This window comes from Opisthocomus hoazin, chromosome 7, assembly GCF_030867145.1.
Source record: "Opisthocomus hoazin isolate bOpiHoa1 chromosome 7, bOpiHoa1.hap1, whole genome shotgun sequence".
Classification (NCBI taxonomy): Eukaryota; Metazoa; Chordata; class Aves; order Opisthocomiformes; family Opisthocomidae; genus Opisthocomus; species Opisthocomus hoazin.
This window is the reverse complement of record NC_134420.1, coordinates 63,969,908-63,989,460: the sequence shown is the minus strand read 5'-3', so window position 1 is coordinate 63,989,460 and position 19,553 is coordinate 63,969,908. Positions and strand designations below refer to the sequence as shown.

Genomic DNA, 19,553 nt, shown 5'->3' with positions numbered 1-19,553 from the left:
TGGGCTAGACTTCATTTTCCTCACAGGAGCTTGCGCGATGCTTCTTTCTGGATCTACTACCACCTGCCTGCCACTGGTTTATCTCAACATCCTGAGTTGGAAGGGACCCATGAGCATCATCGAGTCCAACCGCTGACGCCACACTGCGCAAACTTAAAGATAAACCATGGATCCATTGAGGTTCGAAAAGACCTTTCAGATCATCACGTCCAACCGTTAACGCAACACTGCCAAGTCCACCACTAAACCATCAACCTGAGTGCCACGCCTATGTATATTTTAAACACCTCCAGGGATGGTGCCTCAACCGCTTCCCTGGGCAGCCTGTTCCAATGTTTGACAACCCTTTTGGGGAAGACATCTTTCCTAAAAGCCAAGCTAAACATGCCTTGGTGCAACCTGAGGCCGTTTGCGTTCTTCTTATCTTTTGTGACCTGCTACTAGTGAGGTGCTTCGATCTGCCCCATGATGTGCAGTGTACACTGGAGCACATCTGAAATGCCTCTGTGTTAAAGTGTGCAGCACCTGCGCCGTCTCGGTGGGGGCAGTTGATGGAGATCCGTGCAGCAGCAAAGACACAAGGGCCATTGATACATTGACACATCAATACATCGGTACGTTGTGGATCCGGAGACAGCTGGCGAGAGAGCCAATTGGAGAAGGTGAACTAGGAAGGGTGTTCATCTAGGTAGTTCTTCAGCTAGGAAGAATGAACGGCAGCACGCGGGAAGGAACCATGAGAAGGATGACTACTCTGAAACGACCGCAACCCCCATTCCCCACTGCCTGTGCTGCTTGGGAGGAGGAGGTGGAGGAGTTGGGAGTGAAGCAGTCAAGTTGTGCCTGGGAGGAAGGGGTGCGTCTTTGGGGGAAGGTGTTTTTCGTTTTGACTTTGCTACACACCATCCTACTCTGTGTCTGGATGGCGACAAATAAAACTAATTTTCCCCAAGCTGAGTCTGTTTTACCTGTGATGGTAATAGGTGAGCAATCTCCCCGTCCTTATCTCAACCCACAAGCTTTTTTGTTTCGTTTTCTCCTCCTGTGGCAGCACGCCACAATAAGTTACGGCAGTCACAAAGCAAGCAAAAGAAAGCAGAAGCAGCAGCAGAAGCACTTTAATGGTTAATCATAACATTTTTATATCCCCTTGTTCCCCACCCCCAGAGTCTCATTGGTGAGGGTCTTTGGGCATGTAGCTCCTTTGTTTTTCTGACTGGTCATCACGTGCCCGTTCACACGACCTACACGCTTATCAAAGAGTTGGATTTTCCCATCCTGTTTCTTCGTTCCTTTCCTCCTGTTTTTCAACCACAGGTGCACAAAATAATTAGCTCCTAGCTAATTACCTTGGAAAACCGACCAACACCCAACTTGCTACAACCTGCTACCCAGGTGCAGTCTCCGTCGCAAGCCTCCTTGGCCAGCTCGCACTCTCTCTCTGGCTCCCTTTCTCTCTTTGGCCACCTAACACTGCTAAGAAGACTGATGTCCGCTTACTCGATGCGCACAAATGTGTCTGAGTTGCCGTGCTGCACCGCCAAGATCAGCTCAATGGAGCAGGATCCGTTGAAGATGTTGGAGACCTTGATCTTGCAGCCGTGTGTGGAGGGCAGCACCGTAAACTTGTATGTGTCCCGCTCAGCCACAGCAATGCAGGCTGCTGTCATCAGCTCCTGGAGCCATAAGGCGGTTTTCTGTACATCGAGGTACGGGCCGGTGCAGAGGGTTTGTAGGAGCCTGGCTTCATGAATGCTTGCCAACAGGTCCTCAGAGTGGTGGAGGAAGCAGAGCATGTCCCCCGGCTGCCAATCCTCTGTGCACGTGCACTCCAGCTGCACACGCAGGCGGGAGTTCCTCACTGGCATCTCACCTTCGGTGCCCAGCTCCAGGTGGAAGGAGTGCCCGGTTGGTGGCTCCAGGGGCACAAGCAGGCGATAGACAAACTGGTCTTCTCCACTGGCACACACGTCTTCTCGGAAGCCGCCAAAACCTACAGGTACCTGCAGCCACGGCATGAAGTTGTTATTTAAGATTTGGCAGACAAGAAGAAGGCTGTTCACCAGCTCTTCCACCTCCTCGCATTCTTTTTCCCTGTTAGGCAGCGGCCATGATGTGTACTCGTCCGCAAATCTGTCCATGTGTAATGGGTCTTCCCCATCTTCCTCCTCCTCAAGACTTCTGGAGATGTCACGCTTTCTACTGCTTCCTGGCTTACAGCACCTTTTCCTGAGCCACCAGCAAAGCCCAAAGAGCAGCAGCTGCAGCAGGACTCCAGCAATGGCCCAGAACTGCCACTGCAGCAAGGCAGCATGGAGCAGGCCTCCCCAGGCATAGCTGCTCTGCTCCGTGATCTTCTGCATCAGGCTCCTGTGCTCCACTTCCTGCAGCAGCCGAGTCATCTCCCGGCTCGTGTACTCCGAAAGCTGCTGCATGCGCTCGCGTGTGGCCTCATCCAGCTCCTCACCAACCATCTGCACCTGCTGGATGATCATTTCCAGAAGCAGGGAGAGGAATCGCATGGCAGCCATGGTCTGTAGGAAGAGAGAGAGAAGGGGTTCAGTGGGGCTGTGAGGGAGGGAGAGGGGCCGGGAGCCGCAGGGAGCTGAGGACAGGTAGGAGAGGAGCTGAGGCAGCTGGGAGGCAGCAAGGCCTGCGTCCAGCCTCGCTGCTGCCAGCGCTGTGCCCTGCCCAAGGCGCTCCCGCCAGTGGATTGGCCCTCGACGCAGGCTGAGAACCCAGCCACGGGGCGCAGCGTTCCTGCCCCGGTCCTCGCCCAGCCCAGCCTCTCCCCGCATGCGCACTCACCTCTTTCCTAGGCTGTACTGGGGCAGCGCTGCCGACCGGTGCCCTGATCTATCCGCCCCCATTATGATGCGTCCCCTGTGATGTCGCGGGCACCTGTCTGCATCACAACCACGCCCGCCGGCCTGCGGCCCCAACCCGGCTCAGTGACCCACACCTGCCCTGGTGTACTGGGTAAGGCTGGGCTAGACTTCATTTTCCTCACAGGAGCTTGCGCGATGCTTCTTTCTGGATCTACTACCACCTGCCTGCCACTGGTTTATCTCAACATCCTGAGTTGGAAGGGACCCATGAGCATCATCGAGTCCAACCGCTGACGCCACACTGCGCAAACTTAAAGATAAACCATGGATCCATTGAGGTTCGAAAAGACCTTTCAGATCATCACGTCCAACCGTTAACGCAACACTGCCAAGTCCACCACTAAACCATCAACCTGAGTGCCACGCCTATGTATATTTTAAACACCTCCAGGGATGGTGCCTCAACCGCTTCCCTGGGCAGCCTGTTCCAATGTTTGACAACCCTTTTGGGGAAGACATCTTTCCTAAAAGCCAAGCTAAACATGCCTTGGTGCAACCTGAGGCCGTTTGCGTTCTTCTTATCTTTTGTGACCTGCTACTAGTGAGGTGCTTCGATCTGCCCCATGATGTGCAGTGTACACTGGAGCACATCTGAAATGCCTCTGTGTTAAAGTGTGCAGCACCTGCGCCGTCTCGGTGGGGGCAGTTGATGGAGATCCGTGCAGCAGCAAAGACACAAGGGCCATTGATACATTGACACATCAATACATCGGTACGTTGTGGATCCGGAGACAGCTGGCGAGAGAGCCAATTGGAGAAGGTGAACTAGGAAGGGTGTTCATCTAGGTAGTTCTTCAGCTAGGAAGAATGAACGGCAGCACGCGGGAAGGAACCATGAGAAGGATGACTACTCTGAAACGACCGCAACCCCCATTCCCCACTGCCTGTGCTGCTTGGGAGGAGGAGGTGGAGGAGTTGGGAGTGAAGCAGTCAAGTTGTGCCTGGGAGGAAGGGGTGCGTCTTTGGGGGAAGGTGTTTTTCGTTTTGACTTTGCTACACACCATCCTACTCTGTGTCTGGATGGCGACAAATAAAACTAATTTTCCCCAAGCTGAGTCTGTTTTACCTGTGATGGTAATAGGTGAGCAATCTCCCCGTCCTTATCTCAACCCACAAGCTTTTTTGTTTCGTTTTCTCCTCCTGTGGCAGCACGCCACAATAAGTTACGGCAGTCACAAAGCAAGCAAAAGAAAGCAGAAGCAGCAGCAGAAGCACTTTAATGGTTAATCATAACATTTTTATATCCCCTTGTTCCCCACCCCCAGAGTCTCATTGGTGAGGGTCTTTGGGCATGTAGCTCCTTTGTTTTTCTGACTGGTCATCACGTGCCCGTTCACACGACCTACACGCTTATCAAAGAGTTGGATTTTCCCATCCTGTTTCTTCGTTCCTTTCCTCCTGTTTTTCAACCACAGGTGCACAAAATAATTAGCTCCTAGCTAATTACCTTGGAAAACCGACCAACACCCAACTTGCTACAACCTGCTACCCAGGTGCAGTCTCCGTCGCAAGCCTCCTTGGCCAGCTCGCACTCTCTCTCTGGCTCCCTTTCTCTCTTTGGCCACCTAACACTGCTAAGAAGACTGATGTCCGCTTACTCGATGCGCACAAATGTGTCTGAGTTGCCGTGCTGCACCGCCAAGATCAGCTCAATGGAGCAGGATCCGTTGAAGATGTTGGAGACCTTGATCTTGCAGCCGTGTGTGGAGGGCAGCACCGTAAACTTGTATGTGTCCCGCTCAGCCACAGCAATGCAGGCTGCTGTCATCAGCTCCTGGAGCCATAAGGCGGTTTTCTGTACATCGAGGTACGGGCCGGTGCAGAGGGTTTGTAGGAGCCTGGCTTCATGAGTGCTTGCCAACAGGTCCTCAGAGTGGTGGAGGAAGCAGAGCATGTCCCCCGGCTGCCAATCCTCTGTGCACGTGCACTCCAGCTGCACACGCAGGCGGGAGTTCCTCACTGGCATCTCACCTTCGGTGCCCAGCTCCAGGTGGAAGGAGTGCCCGGTTGGTGGCTCCAGGGGCACAAGCAGGCGATAGACAAACTGGTCTTCTCCACTGGCACACACGTCTTCTCGGAAGCCGCCAAAACCTACAGGTACCTGCAGCCACGGCATGAAGTTGTTATTTAAGATTTGGCAGACAAGAAGAAGGCTGTTCACCAGCTCTTCCACCTCCTCGCATTCTTTTTCCCTGTTAGGCAGCGGCCATGATGTGTACTCGTCCGCAAATCTGTCCATGTGTAATGGGTCTTCCCCATCTTCCTCCTCCTCAAGACTTCTGGAGATGTCACGCTTTCTACTGCTTCCTGGCTTACAGCACCTTTTCCTGAGCCACCAGCAAAGCCCAAAGAGCAGCAGCTGCAGCAGGACTCCAGCAATGGCCCAGAACTGCCACTGCAGCAAGGCAGCATGGAGCAGGCCTCCCCAGGCATAGCTGCTCTGCTCCGTGATCTTCTGCATCAGGCTCCTGTGCTCCACTTCCTGCAGCAGCCGAGTCATCTCCCGGCTCGTGTACTCCGAAAGCTGCTGCATGCGCTCGCGTGTGGCCTCATCCAGCTCCTCACCAACCATCTGCACCTGCTGGATGATCATTTCCAGAAGCAGGGAGAGGAATCGCATGGCAGCCATGGTCTGTAGGAAGAGAGAGAGAAGGGGTTCAGTGGGGCTGTGAGGGAGGGAGAGGGGCCGGGAGCCGCAGGGAGCTGAGGACAGGTAGGAGAGGAGCTGAGGCAGCTGGGAGGCAGCAAGGCCTGCGTCCAGCCTCGCTGCTGCCAGCGCTGTGCCCTGCCCAAGGCGCTCCCGCCAGTGGATTGGCCCTCGACGCAGGCTGAGAACCCAGCCACGGGGCGCAGCGTTCCTGCCCCGGTCCTCGCCCAGCCCAGCCTCTCCCCGCATGCGCACTCACCTCTTTCCTAGGCTGTACTGGGGCAGCGCTGCCGACCGGTGCCCTGATCTATCCGCCCCCATTATGATGCGTCCCCTGTGATGTCGCGGGCACCTGTCTGCATCACAACCACGCCCGCCGGCCTGCGGCCCCAACCCGGCTCAGTGACCCACACCTGCCCTGGTGTACTGGGTAAGGCTGGGCTAGACTTCATTTTCCTCACAGGAGCTTGCGCGATGCTTCTTTCTGGATCTACTACCACCTGCCTGCCACTGGTTTATCTCAACATCCTGAGTTGGAAGGGACCCATGAGCATCATCGAGTCCAACCGCTGACGCCACACTGCGCAAACTTAAAGATAAACCATGGATCCATTGAGGTTCGAAAAGACCTTTCAGATCATCACGTCCAACCGTTAACGCAACACTGCCAAGTCCACCACTAAACCATCAACCTGAGTGCCACGCCTATGTATATTTTAAACACCTCCAGGGATGGTGCCTCAACCGCTTCCCTGGGCAGCCTGTTCCAATGTTTGACAACCCTTTTGGGGAAGACATCTTTCCTAAAAGCCAAGCTAAACATGCCTTGGTGCAACCTGAGGCCGTTTGCGTTCTTCTTATCTTTTGTGACCTGCTACTAGTGAGGTGCTTCGATCTGCCCCATGATGTGCAGTGTACACTGGAGCACATCTGAAATGCCTCTGTGTTAAAGTGTGCAGCACCTGCGCCGTCTCGGTGGGGGCAGTTGATGGAGATCCGTGCAGCAGCAAAGACACAAGGGCCATTGATACATTGACACATCAATACATCGGTACGTTGTGGATCCGGAGACAGCTGGCGAGAGAGCCAATTGGAGAAGGTGAACTAGGAAGGGTGTTCATCTAGGTAGTTCTTCAGCTAGGAAGAATGAACGGCAGCACGCGGGAAGGAACCATGAGAAGGATGACTACTCTGAAACGACCGCAACCCCCATTCCCCACTGCCTGTGCTGCTTGGGAGGAGGAGGTGGAGGAGTTGGGAGTGAAGCAGTCAAGTTGTGCCTGGGAGGAAGGGGTGCGTCTTTGGGGGAAGGTGTTTTTCGTTTTGACTTTGCTACACACCATCCTACTCTGTGTCTGGATGGCGACAAATAAAACTAATTTTCCCCAAGCTGAGTCTGTTTTACCTGTGATGGTAATAGGTGAGCAATCTCCCCGTCCTTATCTCAACCCACAAGCTTTTTTGTTTCGTTTTCTCCTCCTGTGGCAGCACGCCACAATAAGTTACGGCAGTCACAAAGCAAGCAAAAGAAAGCAGAAGCAGCAGCAGAAGCACTTTAATGGTTAATCATAACATTTTTATATCCCCTTGTTCCCCACCCCCAGAGTCTCATTGGTGAGGGTCTTTGGGCATGTAGCTCCTTTGTTTTTCTGACTGGTCATCACGTGCCCGTTCACACGACCTACACGCTTATCAAAGAGTTGGATTTTCCCATCCTGTTTCTTCGTTCCTTTCCTCCTGTTTTTCAACCACAGGTGCACAAAATAATTAGCTCCTAGCTAATTACCTTGGAAAACCGACCAACACCCAACTTGCTACAACCTGCTACCCAGGTGCAGTCTCCGTCGCAAGCCTCCTTGGCCAGCTCGCACTCTCTCTCTGGCTCCCTTTCTCTCTTTGGCCACCTAACACTGCTAAGAAGACTGCTGTCCGCTTACTCGATGCGCACAAATGTGTCTGAGTTGCCGTGCTGCACCGCCAAGATCAGCTCAATGGAGCAGGATCCGTTGAAGATGTTGGAGACCTTGATCTTGCAGCCGTGTGTGGAGGGCAGCACCGTAAACTTGTATGTGTCCCGCTCAGCCACAGCAATGCAGGCTGCTGTCATCAGCTCCTGGAGCCATAAGGCGGTTTTCTGTACATCGAGGTACGGGCCGGTGCAGAGGGTTTGTAGGAGCCTGGCTTCATGAGTGCTTGCCAACAGGTCCTCAGAGTGGTGGAGGAAGCAGAGCATGTCCCCCGGCTGCCAATCCTCTGTGCACGTGCACTCCAGCTGCACACGCAGGCGGGAGTTCCTCACTGGCATCTCACCTTCGGTGCCCAGCTCCAGGTGGAAGGAGTGTCCGGTTGGTGGCTCCAGGGGCACAAGCAGGCGATAGACAAACTGGTCTTCTCCACTGGCACACACGTCTTCTTGGAAGCCGCCAAAACCTACAGGTACCTGCAGCCACGGCATGAAGTTGTTATTTAAGATTTGGCAGACAAGAAGAAGGCTGTTCACCAGCTCTTCCACCTCCTCGCATTCTTTTTCCCTGTTAGGCAGCGGCCATGATGTGTACTCGTCCGCAAATCTGTCCATGTGTAATGGGTCTTCCCCATCTTCCTCCTCCTCAAGACTTCTGGAGATGTCACGCTTTCTACTGCTTCCTGGCTTACAGCACCTTTTCCTGAGCCACCAGCAAAGCCCAAAGAGCAGCAGCAGCAGCAGGACTCCAGCAATGGCCCAGAACTGCCACTGCAGCAAGGCAGCATGGAGCAGGCCTCCCCAGGCATAGCTGCTCTGCTCCGTGATCTTCTGCATCAGGCTCCTGTGCTCCACTTCCTGCAGCAGCCGAGTCATCTCCCGGCTCGTGTACTCCGAAAGCTGCTGCATGCACTCGCGTGTGGCCTCATCCAGCTCCTCACCAACCATCTGCACCTGCTGGATGATCATTTCCAGAAGCAGGGAGAGGAATCGCATGGCAGCCATGGTCTGTAGGAAGAGAGAGAGAAGGGGTTCAGTGGGGCTGTGAGGGAGGGAGAGGGGCCGGGAGCCGCAGGGAGCTGAGGACAGGTAGGAGAGGAGCTGAGGCAGCTGGGAGGCAGCAAGGCCTGCGTCCAGCCCCGCTGCTGCCAGCGCTGTGCCCTGCCCAAGGCGCTCCCGCCAGTGGATTGGCCCTCGAGGCAGGCTGAGAACCCAGCCACGGGGCGCAGCGTTCCTGCCCCGGTCCTCGCCCAGCCCAGCCTCTCCCCGCATGCGCACTCACCTCTTTCCTAGGCTGTACTGGGGCAGCGCTGCCGACCGGTGCCCTGATCTATCCGCCCCCACTATGATGCGTCCCCTATGATGTCGCGGGCACCTGTCTGCATCACAACCACGCCCGCCGGCCTGTGGCCCCAACCCGGCTCAGTGACCCACACCTGCCCTGGTGTACTGGGTAAGGCTGGGCTAGACTTCATTTTCCTCACAGGAGCTTGCGCGATGCTTCTTTCTGGATCTACTACCACCTGCCTGCCACTGGTTTATCTCAACATCCTGAGTTGGAAGGGACCCATGAGCATCATCGAGTCCAACCGCTGACGCCACACTGCGCAAACTTAAAGATAAACCATGGATCCATTGAGGTTCGAAAAGACCTTTCAGATCATCACGTCCAACCGTTAACGCAACACTGCCAAGTCCACCACTAAACCATCAACCTGAGTGCCACGCCTATGTATAGTTTAAACACCTCCAGGGATGGTGCCTCAACCGCTTCCCTGGGCAGCCTGTTCCAATGTTTGACAACCCTTTTGGGGAAGACATCTTTCCTAAAAGCCAAGCTAAACATGCCTTGGTGCAACCTGAGGCCGTTTGCGTTCTTCTTATCTTTTGTGACCTGCTACTAGTGAGGTGCTTCGATCTGCCCCATGATGTGCAGTGTACACTGGAGCACATCTGAAATGCCTCTGTGTTAAAGTGTGCAGCACCTGCGCCGTCTCGGTGGGGGCAGTTGATGGAGATCCGTGCAGCAGCAAAGACACAAGGGCCATTGATACATTGACACATCAATACATCGGTACGTTGTGGATCCGGAGACAGCTGGCGAGAGAGCCAATTGGAGAAGGTGAACTAGGAAGGGTGTTCATCTAGGTAGTTCTTCAGCTAGGAAGAATGAACGGCAGCACGCGGGAAGGAACCATGAGAAGGATGACTACTCTGAAACGACCGCAACCCCCATTCCCCACTGCCTGTGCTGCTTGGGAGGAGGAGGTGGAGGAGTTGGGAGTGAAGCAGTCAAGTTGTGCCTGGGAGGAAGGGGTGCGTCTTTGGGGGAAGGTGTTTTTCGTTTTGACTTTGCTACACACCATCCTACTCTGTTTCTGGATGGCGACAAATAAAACTAATTTTCCCCAAGCTGAGTCTGTTTTACCTGTGATGGTAATAGGTGAGCAATCTCCCCGTCCTTATCTCAACCCACAAGCTTTTTTGTTTCGTTTTCTCCTCCTGTGGCAGCACGCCACAATAAGTTACGGCAGTCACAAAGCAAGCAAAAGAAAGCAGAAGCAGCAGCAGAAGCACTTTAATGGTTAATCATAACATTTTTATATCCCCTTGTTCCCCACCCCCAGAGTCTCATTGGTGAGGGTCTTTGGGCATGTAGCTCCTTTGTTTTTCTGACTGGTCATCACGTGCCCGTTCACACGACCTACACGCTTATCAAAGAGTTGGATTTTCCCATCCTGTTTCTTCGTTCCTTTCCTCCTGTTTTTCAACCACAGGTGCACAAAATAATTAGCTCCTAGCTAATTACCTTGGAAAACCGACCAACACCCAACTTGCTACAACCTGCTACCCAGGTGCAGTCTCCGTCGCAAGCCTCCTTGGCCAGCTCGCACTCTCTCTCTGGCTCCCTTTCTCTCTTTGGCCACCTAACACTGCTGAGAAGACTGATGTCCGCTTACTTGATGCGCACAAATGTGTCTGAGTTGCCGTGCTGCACCGCCAAGATCAGCTCAATGGAGCAGGATCTGTTGAAGAAGTTGGAGACCTTGATCTTGCAGCCGCGTGTGGAGGCCAGCACCGTAAACTTGTATGTGTCCCGCTCAGCCACAGCAATGCAGGCTGCTGTCATCAGCTCCTGGAGCCATAAGGCGGTTTTCTGCACGTCAAGGTACGGGCCGGTGGACAGGGTTTGTAAGAGGCTGGCTTCATGAGTGCTTGCCAAAACCTGAGAGTGGTGGTTCGTCAGAGTGGTGGAGGAAGCAGAGCATGTCCCCCGACTGCCGATCCTCTTTGCACATGCACTCCAGCTGCACACGCAGGCGGGAGTTCCTCACTGGCATCTCACCTTCGGTGCCCAGCTCCAGGTGGAAGGAGTGCCTGGGCGGTGGCTCCAGGGGTACAAGCAGGCGATAGACAAACTGGTCTTGTCCACGGGCACCCACGCCTTCTCGGAAGCAGCCCAAACCTACAGGTGCCTGAAGCCATGGCATGAAGTTGTTGTTGTATAAGATTTGGCAGACAAGAGAAGGTCGTTCACCAGCTCTTCTACCGCCTCGCATTCTTTTTCCCTGTTAGGCAGCGGCCATGATGTGTACTCGTCCGCAAATCTGTCCATATGTAATGGGTCTTCCCCATCTTCCTCCTCCTCAAGACTTCAGGAGCTGTCACGCTTTCTACTGCTTCCTGGCTTACAGCACCTTTTCCTGAGCCACCAGCAAAGCCCAAAGAGCAGCAGCAGCAGCAGGACTCCAGCAATGGCCCAGAACTGCCCAAAGCAAGGCAGCAAGGAGCAGGCCTCCCCAGGCGCAGCTGCTCTGCTCTGGGGTCTTCTGCATCTGCCTCCTGTGCTCCAGGTCCTGCAGCAGCCGAGTCATCTCCCGGCTCACGTACTCCGCAAGCTGCTGCATGCGCTCGCGTGTGGCCTCATCCAGCTCCTCACCAAGCATCTGCGGCTGCTGGATGATGCTTTGCAGAAGCAGGGAGAGGAATCGCATGGCAGCCATGCTCTGTAGGAGGAGAGAGAGAGAAGGGGTTCAGTGGGGCTGTGAGGGAGGGAGAGGGGCCGGGAGCCGCAGGGAGCTGGGGACAGGTAGGAGAGGATCTGATGCAGCTGGGAGGCAGCAAGGCCTGCGTCCAGCCCCGCTGCTGCCAGTGCTGTGCCCTGCCCAAGGCGCTCCCGCCAGTGGATCGGCCCTCGACGCAGGCTGAGAACCCAGCCACGGGGCCCAGCGTTCCTGCCCCGGCCCTTGCCCAGCCCAGCCTCTCCCCGCATGCTCACTCACCTCTTGCCTAGGCTGTACTGGGGCAGCGCTGCCGACCGGTGCCCTGATCTATCCGCCCCCATTATGATGCGTCCCCTATGATGTCGCGGGCACCTGTCTGCATCACAAACACACCCGCCGGCCTGCGGCCCCAACCCGGCTCAGTGACCCACACCTGCCCTGGTGTACTGGGTAAGGCTGGGCTAGACTTCATTTTCCTCACAGGAGCTTGGGTGATGCTTCGTTCTGGATCTACTACCACCTGCCTGCCACTGGTTTATCTCAACATCCTGAGTTGGAAGGGACCCATGAGCATCACCGAGTCCAACCCCTGAAGCCACACTGCGCAACCTTAAGGATAAATCATAGAGTCATTGAGGTTCGAAAAGACCTTTCAGATCATCACGTCCAACCATTAACGCATTAAGACATCTTTCCTAAAAGCCATGCTAAACCTGCCCTTGTGCCACTTGAGACCGTTTACTCTCTTCCTATCATTTGTTACCTGGGAAAACAGACCAACACCCACGTTGCTACAGCCTCCTTTCAGGTAATTGGAGACAGGGATGAGATCTCCCCTCAGCTTCCTTTTCTCTAGACTAAACAACCCCAGCCCCCTCAGCTCCTCCTCATAAGACTTCTGCTCTAGACCCTTCACCAGCTTCATTGCCATTTTTGGGACGTGTTCCAGCTCCTCAATGTCTTTCTTGTAGTGAGGGGCTCAAAACTGAACACAGGCTTTGAGGCCTGACCTCACCAGTGCCAAGTACGGGGCACAATCACTACCCTACTCCTGCTGGCCACACTATTCCTGATACAAGCCAGGATGCCATCGTCCTTCTTTGTCACCTGGGCACACTGCCAGCCATCCACCAACACCCCCAGGTCCTTTTCCTCCAGGCAGCTTTCCAGACACTCTTCCCCAAGCCTAGAGAATTGCATGGGGTTATTGTTACCCAGGTGCAGGACCCAGCACTTATCGTGGTTGAATCTCATACAGTTGGCCTCAGCCCATCAGTCCAGCGTGTCCAGATCCTTCTGCAGAGCCTTTCTACCCTCAAGCAGATCAACACTTTTGCCCAACTTGGTGTCACCTGCAAACTTGCAGAGGGAGAGTTCGGTCCTCTCATCCAGAGCATTGATGAAGATATTAAACAAACTAGCCCCAATACTGAGCCCTGGGGAACAGTGCTTGTGACTAGCTGCCGACTAGATTTAACTTCATTCACAACTCTTTGGGCCCAGTCATCCAGCCAGTTTTTACCCAACTAAGATTACACCCATCTAGAATCACAGAATCACAGAATCACAGAATGGTAGGGGTTGGAAGGGACCTCTGTGGGTCATCTAGTCCAACCCTCCTGCCGAAGCAGGGTCACCTACAGTAGGTTTTAGAGGACCTTGTCCAGGCGGGTCTTGAGTATCTCCAGAATATCTAAGTCTATCTAAGTCATGAGCAGCCTGCTTATCCAGGATAATGCTGTGGGAAAGTGTCAAAGGCTTTACTATAGTCTAGGTAGACAACATCCACAGCGTTTCCCTCATCCACTATCCAAGTCACCTTGTCATAGGAGATCTGGTTAGTCAAGCAGGACCTGCCTTTCATAAACACATTCTGACTGGGCCTGAATACCTTGTTGTCCTTTATGTGCTGTGTGATGGCATTCCAGATGAACTGCTCCGTAACCTGCTCTGGTACTTCCCCATATCCTCCTTACAGCCCTTCTTGTAGACAGGTGTCACATTTTGTAACCTCTAGTCCACTGGGACCTCCTCATTTAGCCAGGACTGCTGATAAATGATTCAAAGTAACTTGGTGAGCACTTCTGCCAGCTCCCTCAGCGGATCCCATCCAGCTCCACAACTTGTGTGTGTCTAAGTGGTGTAGCAGGTCACGAACCATTTCTCCATGGATTAGGAGTGCTTCATTCTGCTCCCCATCCCTGTCCTCCAGCTCAGGGGGCTGGGTACCCAGAGAAGGTACTTGTCCATACTTGTCATTAATTCTCCTTACCGATGTTAAGCCCATTGTCTAAAATCCACAACCAAGTCAGCCCATAGCATTCTTGTAATTCACAGCTCCTCATTATCCTATGGATATTGCTGGAACTAGAAAGTTTTCAAGGTTGAGATCATCTTTGGGTGACAGCTTCTCCTTTGCCTTGTATTTATACGCATGGCAAAACAGAGCTTCATTCCCAGGTGTGAAGTTGTGTGCTACATCATTATAAATGACAGTAATCAAGAACATCCCAGGGCTACTAAAAGCAGATACATCAAGCTGTGGGGTGACAGTTCCCTGTGCTCATCTCTCTCTGCGAGATGCCTCATTTCCAAGCAGCCTGCCCCTCATGCCAGGTCAAGCAAGAGGCACCATCTCTGCACAGGTGGTTTTGCAGTTCTCAGTATGCTTGAGTGATCCTTTCAGTGCTGCAGAGCCCTCCGTGGCTTGCAAAATAACTAGTGTTACTATTAAAGACTGAGGCAAAGAAGGCATTAACTACCTCAGCCTTTTCCTCATCTTTTGTCACTATGTTTCACCCGCATCCAATAAAGGATGGAGATTCTCCTTAGCCCTCCTTTTGTGCTAATGTATTTACATAAACATTTTTTATTGTCTTTTACAGCAATAGCCAGATTGAGCTCTAGCTGGGCTTTAGCCCTTCTAATTTTCTCCCTGCATAACCTCATGACATCCTTGTAGTCCTCCTGAGTTTTCTGACCCTTCTTCCAAAGCTCATAAACTCTTCTTTTTTTCCCCAAGTTCCAGACAAAGCTACCTGTTCAACCACGACCAGTCTTCTTCCCTGCCAGCTCATCTTTCAGCACATGGAGACGGTCTGCTCCTGCACATTTAAGATTTCCTTCCTGAATAGTGTTGATCCTTCCCGGACTCCTTTGTCCTTCAGAACTTTCTCCCAATGGACTCTGTCAACCAGGTTCCTAAACAGGCCAAAGCCTGCCCTCTGGAAGTTCTAGGTGGCAGTTCTGCTAACCCCTCTCCTTACTTCTCCAAGAATCAAAAACTCATAAGATTTCATAATCACTGTGCCCAGCTATCATATCACCCACAAGTTCTTCTCTCTGTGCAACCAACAGGTCCAGCAGGGTACCTCCCCCAGCTGGCTCACTCACGAGCAGTGTCAGGAATTTATCTTCCACACGCTCCAGGACCTCCTAGACTGTTTTGTCCCTGCTGCATTGCATTTCCAGCAGACACCTGGTAAGCTGAAGTCCCCCTCAAGCAGAAGGGATAGAGATTGGGATACAGCTCCCAACTTCTTATAGAATATTTTGTCTGCCTCCTCATCCTGGGTGGCTGGTCTATAACAGACTCTCACCATGATATCTGCTTTGTTGGACTTCCCCCTGATTCTTACCTGTAAACACTCAACACTATTGTCGCCATCATTAAGCTATAGACAATCAAAACACTCCCTAACGTACAGGGCTACCCCATTGCCTCTCCTTCCTTGCCTATCCCTTTTGAAGAGTTCATAGCCATCCACTGCAGTACTCCAGTTGTGTGAGTCATCCCACCATGTTTCCATGATGACAACTATACCATAATTTTCCTGCTGCACAATGGCTTCCAGCTCGTCCTGTTTGTTGCAAATGCTGCATGCATTGGTGTAGATGCACTTCAGTCAGGCTACTCATTCCACCACCTTTTTAGGCAGGGGGAGAAGCCATAATTCCTGTGTGACCATTCTCTAGAATTTCTGTGGTTTCTAAAACATCTATAACCCTTGTGTCTTTGCTCTTGCATGGATCTCCATCCTCTACCTCCATTGAAAGGGTAGACCGAAGAACCCTTCTAGCATGCCTTCCCTCAAACATTGACGTGCTGCCCCCAAGCTTATCTCTATTTATCTCTTTCCCCCTTCAAATCTAGTTTAAAGTTCTTTCAATAAGACCTGCAGTAGCTGCTGTGCAAAGATTCTTCTCCGTCTTTCAAAGAGTTGTACCCTGTCTGTTGCCAGCAGGCCTGGTGTCTTGTAAATAGACCTGCGATCAAAAAAACCCTAATTCTGCCACTGACACCAGCTCAGAGCCAGGTATTGATCTGCTGGCTCTTCCTGTTTCTTCCCTCATCATTCCCTGCAACTGGAAGGATACAAGAGAACACTACTTGTGCTCCTGATCCCTTAACCAATAAGTCCCAAGGCCCTGAAGTCTCTCTTTTCACCTCCTTTGTTATTTAACATTCTATAAGATAAATTTCTCTCAAGGAAGTACTATAAACATCACTTTGCTAATGCAGAACCACAAGAACCACCAGAGATAGCTACATTCTGGGAAAGAAAAAAGGGCTTGTCTGTTTTTAAACATCCACCCCCACTTTTGCCCTCCTCTGGCTCTCCAGCTCTGAAGTTCCCAGCTGGGATCCTGCAACCTGTGGGTGGACCTGTCTGCCCACAGGCAAGTCACGCAGCTCTACCACGCGTGGCTCCAGGCACGTAGTACAAGGTACAGCGCTGGGCCTTGCTCTTCCTGCATGCTTGTGTCAGCAAGGGAATTGTCAAAGTGCCACTGGTCTGACTTCAGGATATTTAAACCCACAGGCATTAACAATAACAGCACACAGTTGCTTTTCCAGGACATCATCCATCTGCCAGATGACATATAGACTGCACAAATCTCATTTCATTTGCTCAATGTTTCCCTGTCATTACATAGACTTTAAAAAAAAAAATACTGTGGGGAAAAACGTTTTAATTCTGAAATGGATATATTTACAGGCATTAAGGAAGCATGAAAAGGATGCTGTAGGACCACTGAAGTCAGTAAGAGTCTTTCTGTTGACGTCAATGAGGTTTTGGATCAGATTCTAATTTATGGGATAGATTATTCATTAACAAGTCTTCATCTTTAACAGGAACAGACCATGATACAAGTAAGAACCTGGGCAGAGAAAATATATTTGTATAAAAGCATTAGGTCAAATGTTCAGACTGAATAAATTGGATCAGCAGGGTGAAATATGACACTTTCGCGGACAGAGACATATGGCTTTTCACATAGGAAGGACTGAAGAAAGGCCCACATCAAAAGATGCAATTTTACCATTTCCTGTGACATCTACAGTACATAACATTACAGCATGGGGAAAAAAAATAAAAAATAAAGGATGCTATCAGCACCAGTGTGGAGTGACTCACCCATGGTTTTCACTGCAGTTAATGGTTTGACAGGACTTTTTCTTCTGCTGCGTGACTGCCAGCCCCAAGCGGTGGTACGCGCAGAGCAAACTGAAGCATAGCAATCAACAGGTCAACTTGCACCAAGGTGGCTTTCAACGGCTGAAGACAAATGTATGCCCCTGTCTAGCAGGTTACATCAATCTTATTCTCCAGGAGCAACAATTTACTCCTGGCTCAGCTGCCTGACTTTGAGTGGAATGACACCTCCAGTCATCCTCAGACACTTTGATGTAAACAAAATGATAAAGGACAGCAAAATCTGACTCTTTGACAGCTTTGGAATAGTATGTCATGTAATGTAACCTATATCCATGCAACGTGTAAAAGCATGTGTGTGCAATACTGTTATATCTCTCTGAAAGCATGTAGGTGGTGTAAACATAACTTTCTGAGATCTCAGGGCTGTAAATGGGAAACTGCTGCTTTGAAGTGAATGGAGTAACTCACTTGCCAAATCTTTAGTTGCTAGCAGCAAGCAGGTCACCTTTCTAGCAGTCAGAACTCTGTCACTTTTACTACTAGTATTTGATTAAGGCGAGAGATTTCAGAGTCAAAAAAACATGTGTAAAATATGAGTTCTATACAGAAAGCATCCTGTTTTCCTTTTTTTGCAGATAAATCAACAAGGAGCAATGTCACCAAAGAGTAAGTCTCTTCTTTACAAAAACTGTCCCCTCCACACATGTGTGAGAGTTTCAGTTTTGTATTTGGAGCTACAGATCATTTCCCTTCCTTCCCCCCCATGGGACAGACGCCAGCTTGGTATTCGAATCCTTACACATTCCTTTCCAGTCATGAAAGATCAGAAGACTTTTCTGGAAATTAAGAAAAAAGGAGCAGAGCACAACAGTCAAACTCTCTCAACAAGTCTTGTTACCACTTGAAATTTGCTGGGAATACAAGTTTACTGCTCATAAATTTGCTATGAACACTAGAAAGTAACGAGCCTAGCCTTGTTCCAGACCATTCTTACTAACTCCCTGGCATACGTCTTCCACTTAAATAGTTTCAGTTTTAGCTCAGCTGCCTGCTCGAGGACATTTAAAGAATGGTTAGAGTCCACAGCAGGCTTTTTCTCTTCTGAATAGAGGCAATAGGCAACTCTGTTTCTGTTGTTTGTTTTTAAGAACAGAAATAATCCATGCCATTCTTAGAAAATGAAGTGATAAATTCTGATGTACACATTAAAATTAAAAGCAAATCCAAACAGAAGATAGATATGACTTCTAAAATCAAAACCCAGCAAACAAGCCACTACTTTAGCTACTAAAGCCCGACATGTAATTTGTTAGGCTAGACTTTGATCAGACTTCCCACTTGAAAATCAGGACAACGAATTGTATCAGACCAATAATTTAGTGGGGTTAGTGCCAATGAGCCTATGGATTTAGCCTTTATCCACACCACTTCAAGCTAAAACGAATGACTAAACACAGAGCAAATCAAAACCAGCCACACCGTGTTATTTACAGAATTAGCTGCTGTTCTCCTGTAGTAATTAACTGTATTTCCAGTAGCTCCAAGTTCACAGGCACTGCTTCTCGTTTTCCACTCCGTTCTGGTCTTTATGGTAAAAACAGAGTCAGCTGAGTCTAAATACCAGTTGATGAAATCAAAGCATGTGGCTTGCAAGATATCAGTAATATCTGGATGTGATCTGCAGGATGATAAAAATTTCCCAGCCACATAGGCTTTGGTGTGGCAGCACCTATGCAATTTTTAATCAGTGCAATTAGCACAGCTGAAGCCTTTCCACATCACAGCTGTTCATCACAACTGGGCAGCATCTCTTCCCAGGCTGGTTTCAAGTACTTCCAAAGTAAGTCTGAAAAGTGGACAGTGCTGGAGGCACCTGAATTGACTAGCCATGGTCACAACAGCATACTCCTAGTTAGGTGAAAAGGAAGATCCTCTCCAGCAACTCCTCATGCCTTCATGTTGAAGGGGCAGAGCTACACTTAATCCTGCTCATCTGGCTGGCACAGAATCACAGAAAGTTACAGGTTGGAAGGGACCTCTGTGGGTCATCTAGTCCAACTCTCCTGCTGAAGCAGGGTCACCTACAGCAGGCTGCAGAGGACCGCGTCCAGGCGGGTCTTGAATATCTCCAGGGAAGGAGACTCCACAACCTCCCTGGGCAAACTGTTCCAGTGCTCCGTCACCCTCAGAGGGAAGAAGTTCTTCCTCATGTTCAGATGGAACTTCCTATGCTTCAGTTTGTGCCCTTTGCCCCTTGTCCTGTCGCTGGGCACCACTGAAAAGAGTCTTGCCCCATCCTCCTGACACCCACCCTTCAGATATTTATAAGCATTTATAAGGTCCCCTCTCAGCCTTCTCTTCTTCAGGCTGAACAAGCCCAGCTCTCTTAGCCTTTCCTCATAGGAGAGATGCTCCAGTCCCCTCATCATCCCCGTAGCCCTCCGCTGGACTCTCTCCAGTAGCTCTTCATCCTTCTTGAACTGCGGAGCCCAGAACTGGACGCAGTACTCCAGATGGGGCCTCACTAGGGCTGAGTAGAGGGGGAGAAGAACATCCCTTGACCTGCTGGCCACACTCTTCTTAATGCACCCCAGGATCCCATTGGCTTTC

The 19,553-nt window shown here is 51.2% G+C and overlaps 1 protein-coding gene across 1 annotated transcript; it reads right to left on the bottom strand.

The window, feature by feature from the left end:
• Nucleotides 1–1,746: 1,746 nt before the first annotated feature.
• LOC142362045 (inositol 1,4,5-trisphosphate receptor-interacting protein-like 1) lies at nt 1,747–11,502 on the bottom strand. The gene is made up of 4 exons (XM_075427155.1): nt 11,313–11,502; nt 11,135–11,141; nt 7,592–8,321; nt 1,747–1,755 (listed from the first exon to the last, which is right to left on the bottom strand). The coding sequence occupies exons 1-4, from the start codon at nt 11,500–11,502 to the stop codon at nt 1,747–1,749; spliced, it is 936 nt and encodes a 311-aa protein (XP_075283270.1).
• Between the last annotated feature and the right edge of the window lie 8,051 nt (nt 11,503–19,553).

Bases quoted from the DNA above. Each gene is read 5' to 3' on its own strand.
- LOC142362045 (XM_075427155.1), bottom strand. From the start codon at position 11,502: ATGGCTGCCATGCGATTCCTCTCCCTGCTTCTGCAAAGCATCATCCAG.